Source organism: Entelurus aequoreus, linkage group LG03 (genome assembly GCF_033978785.1).
Source record: "Entelurus aequoreus isolate RoL-2023_Sb linkage group LG03, RoL_Eaeq_v1.1, whole genome shotgun sequence".
Taxonomy (NCBI): Eukaryota; Metazoa; Chordata; class Actinopteri; order Syngnathiformes; family Syngnathidae; genus Entelurus; species Entelurus aequoreus.
This window is the reverse complement of record NC_084733.1, coordinates 38,432,140-38,444,792: the sequence shown is the minus strand read 5'-3', so window position 1 is coordinate 38,444,792 and position 12,653 is coordinate 38,432,140. Positions and strand designations below refer to the sequence as shown.

General features: G+C 39.6%; 1 protein-coding gene across 1 annotated transcript in view; it reads right to left on the bottom strand.

Moving 5' to 3' along the window:
* The window catches only part of kcnk5a (potassium channel, subfamily K, member 5a), a 29,101-nt gene extending 22,539 nt beyond the window's left edge, over positions 1-6,562 (bottom strand). The window contains exon 1 of the mRNA XM_062040489.1: positions 5,935-6,562. Coding sequence (XP_061896473.1) covers positions 5,935-6,120 — 186 coding nt within the window. The 5' untranslated portion in view covers positions 6,121-6,562. The remainder of the gene's footprint in view (positions 1-5,934) is intronic.
* Between the last annotated feature and the right edge of the window lie 6,091 nt (positions 6,563-12,653).

Genomic DNA, 12,653 nt, shown 5'->3' with positions numbered 1-12,653 from the left:
AAGCAATTCATTATTGGTGGAAGATTCTCAAACTCTTGCAAAATCAGTTCAAATGCCACACACATATCTTCCCTTTTTCTAGAAACATACTTCTCCATTTTATACGGATATGGTTCCCAATCCATATAGTTACTAATCTCTGTCATAAACAGCTGCAAAGTATGCGCAGAAGTATGCCATCTGTTGCTGTGTAATGCATGTGGCCCTTATAGTCTGAATTTCATGCTCCCACTGATAAACACTGGCCCCATTGTTGTGATTCCCAAATCATTGCTCAGATGTATTCCATTTATATATGTTGCTTGTTAAATATACGGTAAAAGGAATTTCAATATTTTACTGGCTGTACAAAAAATTATTGACATAAGTAATAAGTGTGCTTTCAGTTTCTTTTGAATTCGAGGCTGAACTGCACCAACCCAGATGATTGAACAATGCAATGTTATTGGCAAGACAGATAATGATGATCCTTACCCGAGCCTTGCTAGATTTTTATGACACCTCAAGTGTGTCTACATCGACGGGCCATAAAAAAAAATCTATAAACGGTGACCACTTCAAGGAAACAATAGTTAATAATAAACTTGTAGTTAAAAAAAAAAGAAAACTAACTTTTACAAGTAGGGCCGTCTCTTGTAAAACATATAAAGCGTTACAATGCTGAAAGACAAACTTGATATATTAATCAGACGGAGTATGCTGTCCTTTTTATCAGATTCCAAAAAGGTGTCTTTGCAGAAGAAGAAACAAGACTACAGGTTTAAGTCTAAATGTTGTTAAGAGGTATAATATCACCTGGAAACTCCACAAACTGCGAGCTTTGCTGCTATTTCCAATGCCACTTTGTAAGCAAACATAAATATAATTGTTAACTGCTTATTCAGCTGTTGCAGGCAGGCCTTAAATTACAATATTGAAATGTCTACAACGTTAATATCCTCATTGAAAATGAGGCCATTGTGAGGCTTTTGCCGTTACAAATGTGCAACGAATGGGGGAGGTTCATGAGCATATCCTTTTCAGTCCCCCAAACACAGAAAGGAGAAGCAAAGAAAAGAGGGGGGGAAGGAAGGGTAATAAATAGTGATGTGGGCCCAAAATGGGGGACACGTTAAGACATGCCTCCTGTCTGCCTTAAAAGTGGAAAAAGTTAAATAAAGTAGAACACAAAAGTCAATGTGGAATAAGACGGGGGCTATGTTTCATACACAATGTTAAATAGAAATATAAACAGATATTTCCTAATGGAGTATGGAAGGGGGCCCACACTTAAAGGAATGGAAAAAAATGAAGTGGAAAAGTATTATGGAAAAAACACCTGTGCAATAGGAATGTTACCCTTATTATGTGCTCATTGGAGGGAGGCGGAGAAACCGCAGGTCACTGGTTCTCGCTTCGCCAGAAAAGCGGTTTTGGGCACTGCCAACTTTTGACATAGCAATAGAACACCATGTACTGCAGCATTTTAACACTGAGATTACAGAGGGCGACTTCCTCTACTGCCACTATCACATCTGCTGACCCATGCTTTTTAAACAGACGCTCAGGTTGACGATAGCAGAGAGTGGAAATAAAACAACTCATGGACACAGATGATATGGAATATTGTTAATAAAGGATGATAAGCCATGTATGGCTGTATATCAGTGATTATCAAACTCTGGTACGTGTACCAATAGTGGTATGTGGGCTTCATCTAGTGGTAAGCCAAAAATCACTTGATTAAAGTACAGTGTTTTATTTTCCTATATTCAAACACAACGTTACTATTCAAACTGTGTATGTAATGTTACAGTGGACAAAAATATTACACACACTTGCTTAATAAAACCTCTGCCTTGTTTTGAATGAATACTTAGGACTACGCAACTGTATTTTAATGTTGGTCATTATAGTGATACTTGGAGAGCCAAGTCTTTTCTGAGGTGGTACTTGGTGAAAAAAGTTTAAAAAACACTGCTCTATATATTATGTGTAAAGCAGTGGTTCTTAAACATTACTCAGCGAGGTACCGCCCTGTGGAAAATAAAAGTGGAATATAATCTGATTTATTACCGCCCCAAATGGTGCTCATCTGTAGTAATCTTGTTTGTAACGCATACATATGCTTACCATCCTTCATTAGCAATATTTCATATCATCTGTGCATGCTGGCATTTGTGCACATTTAAAAAATGATCAATCTAAAAGTGACCTCTTTTGGGAAGATATTAAATATGTCCTCTTAGATGCATATTCTTAAATGCGGCTGCCAGACTCTTGACCAGTGCAACCAGAACAGCCCATATCACTCCCGTTTTATCCAGTCTTCATTGGCTTCCATTGAGTTTAAGATTTTAGTCCTGACATTCTGTGCGTTGCATGGTGGGGCCCCTCAGTACATCACTGACTTGCTAGGCCCCTACTCTTCAGGGCGCAGCCTGTGGTCTTCAGGCCAGGGTCTTCTAAAGATCCCCAAAACTCGTTTTAAAACCTGTGGAGACCTGGCATTCCAGGCTATAGCTCCAAGACTATGGAACAATTTTCACCAGTCCCTTCATGAGCTTGACTGTGTTGACACTTTTAAGAAACATTTGAAAACTTCTACTTTTAGTAAAGCTTTTAGTTAATGAACCTTTTAACTATAATTTTAATTAGGGATGTCCGATAATGGCTTTTTGCCGATATCCGATATTGTCCAACTCTTTAATTTCCGATACCGATATCAACCGATACCGATATATACAGTCGTGGAATTAACACATTATTATGCCTAATTTGGACAACCAGAGATGGTGAAGATAAGGTCCTTTTTAAAAAAAATTATAAAATAAAATAAGATAAATAAATTAAAAACATTTTCTTGAATAAAAAAGAAAGTAAAACAATTGAAAACAGTTACATAGAAACTAGTAATTAATGAAAATGAGTAAAATTAACTGTTAAAGTTAGTACTATTAGTGGACCAGCAGCACGCACAATCATGTGTGCTTACGGACTGTATCCCTTGCAGACTGTATTGATATATATTGATATATAATGTAGGAACCAGAATATTAATAACAGAAAGAAACAACCCTTTTGTGTGAATGAGGGGAGGGAGGTTTTTTGGGTTGGTTCACTAATTGTAAGTGTATCTTGTGTTTTTTATGTTGATTTAATAAAAAAACAAAAAACAAAAAAAACCGATACCGATAATAAAAAAACCGATACCGATAATTTCCAATATTACATTTTAAAGCATTTATCGGCCGATAATATCGGCAGGCCGATATTATCAGACATCTCTAATTTTAATCCACTGTGTCTCCTTTTATGATGTTGCCCCTGCTCAGTGGCCTAGTTGTTAGAGTGTCCGCTCTAATATCGGTTGGTCGTGAGTTCAAACCCCGTTCATACCAAAGACTATAAAAATGGGACCCACTACCTCCCTGCTTGGCACTCAGCATTAGGGTTGGGTATCGAGTATCGATTGGAACCGGGACTAACTTTCCGATTCTCCCGGAATCGTTCAAAAGTTTAAATTTCGATTCCTAGTTTCGATACCCAGTCCGCCGACCGGAAAAAAAGAATAAGTCCGCCGACCGGAAGAAGAAGCCGCTAAACACCAACGAATAAGCGCCCACCGCCGGAAGTGTTAGCATAGCCGAGCCTATGTAGCCGAGCGAGTCAGTCAAGCATGGATAGCGGGCGTCGGCGGTCGAAGTGTGGCTTTATTTTACTAAAAAAAATGAAATATCGGCGAATTGTAACACATGCGACAGGACTGTTTCGTGCTTAGGAGGGTGCACGCCGAACATGATGAAGCACCTCCGAGTACAAATAAATGCGTGTCCCGTCTTCGACGCGCTGCGCCGACCGTCCTCCTGTGCCTCTTCCTCTGGCTTCGACGCCCAGCCTGGCACCTCGGTGACTGTATTGCAGTCCGAATCCGGTAAGTAAAACAATATATATGCAATAAATAATGTGTTTTGCGCCAACCTCGAGGGAGCTAACAAATTAGCCCGCATATTTTTTCATAGACAATTTACAACCTGCTAGCCAGGCTCTGCGATGTGTTCAGCGTACTCCGTTCACCGTAGCGGCAATGGGGAAGATGTCGGTGCCACAGACGGAAGAGTGCCACAGAAAGGTCACTGCACACATAGTCAAAAGACTGCATCCCTTTTCAGAGATGGAATCTCCAACATTTAGGTTAGTTAAGCAATAATGTTAGAGCTAAGCTAATTGATACTGGGCTAAACAGTAACATCAACATTACATGTTTGTTTATGTTTGCAGGGATATGGTGAAACCTCTCAACCCAAAATACATACCACCTTCCAGGGACTACCTGTCAAACACATTGATCCCGGCATGCTACAAGAAGAATCGGAATCGAGAATCGACAGGAATCGGAATCGGAATCGGAATCGTTCGAATTCAAACGATACCCAACCATACTCAGCATCAAAGGTTAAATTACGAAAATGATTCCCGGGCGCGGCCACCGCTGCTGCTCACTGCTGCCCTCACCTCCCAGGGGGTGGAACAAAGGAATGGGTCAAATGCAGAGGATAATCTCACCACATTTACTTTAACTTTTGTTTTAAAAATTGTACTGTTTTACTTCACAAAAAAGATCAGTTAGAATAATACATAATGTTGGATATAGAGAACATACAAATCCTTTATTTATTGAATCAAAGATACTGAAATTCCACAACTTTGTGAATTTTCAAACAGCTAAAATTAAACACAAAGCAAACTATAACCTGCTACCCAAGAATATACAACAATTCTTCTCAAAAAAAGAGGAGGAATATAATCTTAGAGAAAAATTTAATTTAAAACATTTGTATGCACATACAACACTTAAGACCTTCAGTATATCTATATGTGTAATTAAATTATGCAATGGATTAAGCAAAGCAATCAAACAATGTACTAATATGATCCACTTCAAGAAACTCTTCAAACTTAAAGTGTTTACAATGTACAAAGAAGAAGAACCATGATAAACATTCTGAATTTATTTCATCCATCCATTCTTTCATTCTCAAAATAATCATACTTATCTCATCATATGAAATATAACTTACTTCACCAACTATTATTTATTTATTTTTATTGTGATTACTTATGGAGTATATTGTGAATAAATTGAGAACAGGAAGTGAACAAAAGTTTTAGCAACTGGTTATGTAAAAGAAAAGGGGTAGGATTAAATAAGCTCTGCTTCTTCCTACTCCTTTTCGAACATATTGAAAAGAGAAACTGGAAATTGTGATGTATCATGTTGTATGCTTGCATGTTCCAAATAAACTCAAACTCAACTCACCTATATTTTGTACAGCGCTTTGTGATTTTATCTGTGAAAAGCGCTTTATAAATAAAATGTACTTAATTTCTTACTGTAGACTTTAGTTTATTCTAGTTTTTTTTTTACATTTGATCTTTTTCAGTTTAAATAAAACTATGTGGAGAAGTTGGTAGAGTGGCCGTGCCAGCAATCGGAGGGTTGCTGGTTACCGGGGTTCAATCCCCACCTTCTACCATCCTAGTCACGTCCGTTGTGTCCTTGGGCAAGACACTTCACCCTTGCTCCTGATGGCTGCTGGTTAGCGCCTTGCATGGCAGCTCCCGCCATTAGTGTGTGAATGGGTGAATGTGGAAATACTGTCAAAGCGCTTTGATTACCTTGAAGGTAGAAAAGCGCTATACAATTATAACCCATTTATCATTTATGACTATTCACATCTTTGTTAGGGGGTAAACTTAAAAAAAATAGCTGGGATCGAATATTTATTTCCACACTGTATATAGTTGTGTTATTTTAGGTACTCCAAAGTGTGTCTTGAAGTACCCCTGGGGTGATTGAAAGAAGTATATGCAGTATTTGTACTGAGTGTTGACTCAACGCCGAGACAACTGACATGGCAGCTCCTACCAAAACGATGAGTGACACATCCATACCTGTAATATTTTGTCCAAATCATCTTTCGTCAGACAGGGATAGTCCTTCAGTATTTTCTCCTTCTGTTGTTTGTAGTGCTTTGCAGCCAGCTTCCAATTGGGCTCCTCCAGGACTTGAAAAATGGCTGCCCCAATGGACAGGTAGAAAATAATTGCAGATGTCAACAAGGGGCCTTTATCTACCATAATGGTGTGCGCGGACTCAAATTGGAGAGAGCGGGATTAGGGGGGGAAGAAAGAGAAGGGTGAGGCTGACACAAGAGCGGAGCTCAAGCGGGAGTCATGGTCGGAGAATGTTGGGAGTTTGTCCCTCGTTGGTCGCTTCGCACCACAGGTGGCCGCGTTTGTCGTGGCGTCATAGCCGAGAAGCTCCGGGCAAAGAAGCGTTGAGACCGCAACAGTGCAGCCGCTCTTCTCGTGGCTCCACGTGCGCAGCCGGAGAAATATAGTGTGAACGTGGGAGTAGTGCAAGAGTTCACCAGATACGCCCAGAGACTTTGGGGGGAGGAAGAAACTCTAGTAGGCGACCACAACATAGAGGAGGAGGAGGAGAGGGGGAGTCGAGTCTGTCGACTTCTGCTCGGCGTGTTTACCCGCTGGTGCTTGACGGCAGGTGTGCACGCGCATACGAGAGGTTACATTTTTTTTTACCAGGGGCGGGCGATACTGTATCTTCTGGTGTCGAACCGATACCAAGTAAATAGAGTGCCACTAGTGCCGATACTTTGAATTGAAACTTGTCAATACGAAGGTCCTGAGTTCAATCCATACCATGAATTGATTAACGTGGACCCCGAATTAAACAAGTTGAAAAACTTGTTCGGGTGTTACCATTTAGTGGATATGTCAGCTGACATATTCCGTACAATTGGACAACCAGCTAGGGGTGTCCAAACTTTTTCCACTGAGGGCTTTTTCCACTGATATTTTTCATTTTCAAACCATAACAAAATACATAGATTTTTTTTTTAACAATTAGGGCTCCAATTGGGGCCCGTAAAGGGTCTCAGTCATTAAAATGTTAAAAACAAGTCAAATTATTATTCCCTATCATTATATATGCCTTTTCTGTCAAAGACAACTTTGTTTTTTATAGTGAAACTGAAATATGCAGTATTTCCCCCACCGTCCAAAACATTCAGAAACCAATGTTTGATGTGAAGTAATGGGAGTCCTGAAAAGATATAATGCATGACACCATTGATTTTATTTTCATTATTATTTTTGATTAATCACAGTGAAAAGATAAATAAAATCCCACTAAATATCTTTGGGATCCAAAAGGTACCCCACTCATAAAGTGATACATTTTTATTATTATTTGTTTTACTTTCAACACTTAAGTTATGAGATCAACTTCAGATATATCTGTCGATTTTACGTTTGAATTATTATTTTGTAAGTTTTATGCTCTTTTGTCAAAGAAAATTTAGATGTTTTTATATGGCAACCACACAATATATGCAATATTTTTCCACATAAACCATTTTAATGTGAAATATTTGAAGTAATTGGACCCTTGAAGATGTCAATAATTCATTATTATTGATTTTTTGTCTTTTTTTTTTTGAGCAATGGCAAAAAAAGGAAAATAAAGATAGACAAAATAAAAAAAACAGCCTGCATGGCAGCTTTGTATCAACATCGCAACGTTTGCTAGTTAGATTTCACCTCATTCCACTTTTTTAATGTTTTTTTGATTTTTGCAATGGCATTTCCAGAATGTGTGGCAGGCCGCTAAACAATTAGCTGCGGGCCGCAAATGGCCCCCGGGCCGCACTTTGGACACCCCTGGAATATGTACTGTACTGTGTTTCAATCAATCAATCAATCAATCAAACAATTCTGTGTGGAGTTTGCATGTTCTCCCCGTGACTGCATGGGTTCCCTTTCGGGTACTCCGGCTTCCTCCCACCTCCAAAATTCATGCACCTGGGGATAGGTTGATTGGCAACACTAAACTTGGCCCTAGTGCAGTGGTTCTTAACCTTGTTGGAGGTACCGAACCCCACCAGTTTCATATGCGCATTCACCGAACCCTTCTTTAGTGAAAAATAAAATGTTTTTTTTTTCAAATTCAAGACTAAGTTATGTTTTTGGTAACACTTTAGTATGGGGAACATATTCTGAGTAACAAAGACTTAATTTAGAGTTATTTGGTGAGGGTTAGGGTTAGAGGGTTAGGGCCAGGGTTAGAGGGTTAGGGTTATAATAAGGCCATGCCGAATAAGGCATTAATAAGTACTTAATAATGACTAGTTAAGAGCCAATATGTTACTAATTTGCATGTTAATAAGCAACTAATTAATGGTGAATATGTTCCCCATACTAAAGTGTTACCATGTTTTTTTTTACTGGTGCACAAAATGAACCGTGCATGAACATCACCTTGTTCAAACAACAAAACCAACACAGTGCATAAAGTCACAACAAATTACACACCTGCAAATCAGTGTGACTTCTGCTGTTGCCGTATCCGTAATACGCCGATAGGGAGAAGTTTTTATTTACACGATGAGTCGGGTGTGTCTTGACCTCCGCCGAACCCCTGAGCCCGACTCACCGAGCCCAGGTTAAGAACCACTGCCCTAGTGTGTGAATGTGAGTGTGAATGTTGTCTGTCTATCTGTGTTGGCCCTGTGATGAGGTGGCGACTTGTTTAGGGTGTACCCCGCCTTCCGCCCAAATTCAGCTGAGATAGGCTCCAGCACCCCCCGCGACCCCGAAAGGGACAAGCGGTAGAAAATGGATGGATGGATGATTAACGTCGACCCCGACTTAAACAAGTTGAAAAACTTATTCGGATGTTACTATTTAGTGGTCAATTGTACGGAAGATGTACTGTACCGTGCAATCTACTAATAAAAGTTTCAATCAATCAATCAAAAAATCCCGGGCTCTGTATCTTTCTGTGTGGCGTTTTGTTCTCCCCGTGAATGCGTGAGTTCCCTTTCGGGTACTCCGGTTTCCTCCCACCTCCAAAAAAAATGCACCCGAGGACAGGTTGATTGGCAACACTAAACTTGGCCCTTTGATTGATTGATTGAGACTTTTATTAGTAGATTGCACAGTACAGTACATATTCCGTACAATTGACCACTAAATGGTAACACCCCAATAAGTTTTTCAACTTGTTTAAGTCGGGGTCCACGTTAATCAATTCATGGTATAAATATATACTATCAGCATAATACAGTCATCACACAAGTTAATAATCAGAGTATATACATTGAATTATTTACATTATTAACAATCTGGGGGTTGGGATGTGGAGGGGGTTGGGGCAGGGGGGCTAGGTTTGGTTGATATCAGCACTTCAGCCATCAACAATTATATCATCTGAGAAATGGACATTGTAACAGCGTAGGTCTGACTTCGTAGGATATGTACAGCGAGCAGTGAAGGTCCTGAGTTCTATCCATTTTTACCATGAATTGATTAACGTGGACCCCGACTTAAACAAGTTGAAAAACTTGTTCGGGTGTTACCATTTAGTGGTCAATTGTACGGAATATGTACTGTACTGTTTAATCTACTAATAAAAGTTTCAATCAATCAATCAAAAAATCCCGGGCTCGGTATCTTTCTGTGTGGAGTTTGCATGTTCTCCCCGTGACTGCGTGGGTTCCCTTTCGGGTACCTCCAAAAAACATGCATTGATTGATTGTTTGAAACTTTTATTAGTAGATTGCACAGTACAGTACATATTCCGTACAATTGACCACTAAATGGTAACACCCGAATAAGTTTTCCAAGTTGTTTAAGTCGGGGTCCACGTTAATCAATTCATGGTAAATTCATGCACCTGGGGATAGGTTGATTGGCAACACTAAACTTGGCCCTAGAATGTTGTCTGTCTATCTGTGTTGGCCCTGTGATGAGCTGGCGACTTGTCCAGGGTGTACCCCGCCTACCGCCCGAATGCAGCTGAGATAGGCTCCAGTACCCCTCGTGACCCCAAAAGGGACAAGCGGTAGAAAATGGATGGATGGAAGATCCTTATGTGATTTTTGCTTTGAAGATGTTTACAGTTTTTTCCATTTGCTTACACACAATTTTACTAACAGCGTGTCTTTTTTCAAAATACTGTATATACACACTTTTCCATACACCAAATTCAATTTTCTTAATTCCTAGAATCTAGGAATCAAGCAAATAATCTAGGACCTAGATTATTTGCAAAATGACACACTTTGGTCAAAACATATGCCCATTCATCAAAATAAAGCAAGAATTTGTAAAAATGCAGTTTTATTTTCATCTCACTCACAGACTTCAAATGATAAGACACTATTGGAGTGAGTTACCCAGAACAGTGATAAATCAGAATCAGAATCAGAATAGTTGTATTGCCATTGTTTGAGAACGGGTTCACAAACTAGGAATTTTTCTTGGTGCAATCGTGCAACATAAAACCCATATAACACACAATAGGTAATAAAAATGAGCTGTAACTGAGCTATCAGATGTTGTTAGTGTTCATGTGTCTGATGGCCGAGGGGAAAAAACTGTTCAGGTGGCGGGAGGTGTGGGTCTGGACGGACTGTAGTCTACTGCCTGAGGGGAGAAGGGAGAATAGTTTGTGTCCAGGGTGAGAAGAGTCAGCTGTGATCCGACCCACACGCCTCCTGGTCCTGGAGGAGAACAGGTCCAGGAGGGATGGGAGCCTGCAGCCAATGGCCTTCTCGGCAGCACATACGATACGCTGCAGTCGATGCTTGATTGTGACGCCGGGAACCACACGGTGATGGAGGAGGTGAGGATGGACTCGATGATGGCCCAGTAGAACTGCACCAGCATCTCGGTCGGCACCTTAAGTTTCCTCAGCTGCCGCAGGAAGTACATCTTCTGCTAGGCCTTCTTGATGAGGGAGCTGATGGTCGGCTCCCACTTGAGGTCCTGGGTGATGGTGGTGCCCAGGAAACGGAAGGAGTCCACGATGGAGACGGGGGTGGTAGAGTCCATCAGGGTGAGGGGGGATGGTGGGGCTGTGACTTTCCTGAAGTCCATGATCATCTCCACTGTCTTCTGGGCATTCAACTCCAGGTTGTTGAGGCTGCACCAGGACACCAGCCGGTCCACCTCTCTCCTGTAGGTGGACTCATCGCCATCCAAGATACAAAACACATTTGTAAAAAAAAACGATTTTACTATAAGAAATCACATGTTTGGGGCATATTGCCCGACCTTTTAAGCATATGTGATGAATGATTACTGTAACTTGACAAAAATGTATTGGCAAATCCATAGAAGTCGTCATTATTTACTTTGAAGTGGGCCTATAGGTAAGGACCTAAAGAGAAAGTAAAAATATCCTGTAAACTTTTCAAGAACTGCTCATTGATGATGCTGCAAACTGAAAATATTTATTTTTACCACAGTCGGGTAAAGTAACATATCACAGTAGTCAACAATGGCATGCAGTACAAATCAAAATCTAGGACAAATACAAAGGTTTGAAAAAAAATCTGGAGATAAATAAAAATGACAGCATAGAGTATAGGCTACATGTGCAGACTTAGGCAAAAACAACTCTATGAAAGAACATACTCAAAAACCTCAGTTATTGATTCTAATCATCCCCTGCCCGTCTAGCTGGATCAGGCCATAGTATCTCATCCACATCACATGTGTATGTGCAAGATGGGAAGGTGTGTGTAAAGCATTGTGTGTAATATTTCGCAAAAACTGTGAAGCAGAGTTTATGCCTAATATTAGGCAAATCTCCACAGTGGTTTTGCTTACTGCGTGTAGACTTTGTTAACTGTGTAAAAATTGAAAATTTAGTGTGCAAGCCATTGGAAAAAACTGTATTTGAAAGGATCCTCATTAGCTGATGCAATGGCAGTAAGCTCGTCTTACTGGGGGGTCCACACAAAACACTGCATATTACGAAACAGTTAAACAACCATTGCAAAACAAATTCAAAATATGAAACTACAAGATTGTATTATAGCGTTCACATTATAGTTCATCAATATTAATATATGTAAAAAAATATGTTTAAAAAAGAATTGAATTGGATCAATCAATATAAACTATCAACACTGGTGCAAAATAACTAGCCATCAGCCATAAATTTGGATTTTTAATCAAACGAGAAGTGCTGAGGCATATTTGTTTCCAGAATTCAGGGTCACACCTTGTAAATACATCTGAGTGCCATTTGGATGTGGAGATGTTATCTTTTTTTCATAATAAAGCATATAGTTTGGATCAAGCTTTGAGAGCAGATATTTTGAAGAATTTACGGTAGTGGGATTACTTTCCCATGTTGTTTTGTTGAATCTTGTGCTGATTACATATTTGATTTGTATATATTCTGGGAATTGGTTAGGATTTATTGTATATTGTGTTATTGAATCTTTAAAAGAGATAAAACTGTTTCCATTGATTAAATCTCCAAGGCATCTGATGTTTGGGAGTTGTAGACCCCCATATTCCTTGGGTTTCTGTAATGTTTTAAGGCTGATTCGTGTTGGCTTACTTTTCCAAAGAAACTGATTGATGTGTTAGTCTAGTGATTTAAACCAAATTTGAGAAGATCTGGTGGGAATCATTGAAAAAAGATGATTAACCATAGGCAAGACCATCTTGAAGAGAAGAATGTGGATTTTTAGGAAAAGTAATTATCATCATAAAGGCTTATTTTATGATGAACGGTTTCAGCCTTTAATATTTGCATGCTGTCGAATAACAAATTAATTTAGTTCAAGGTT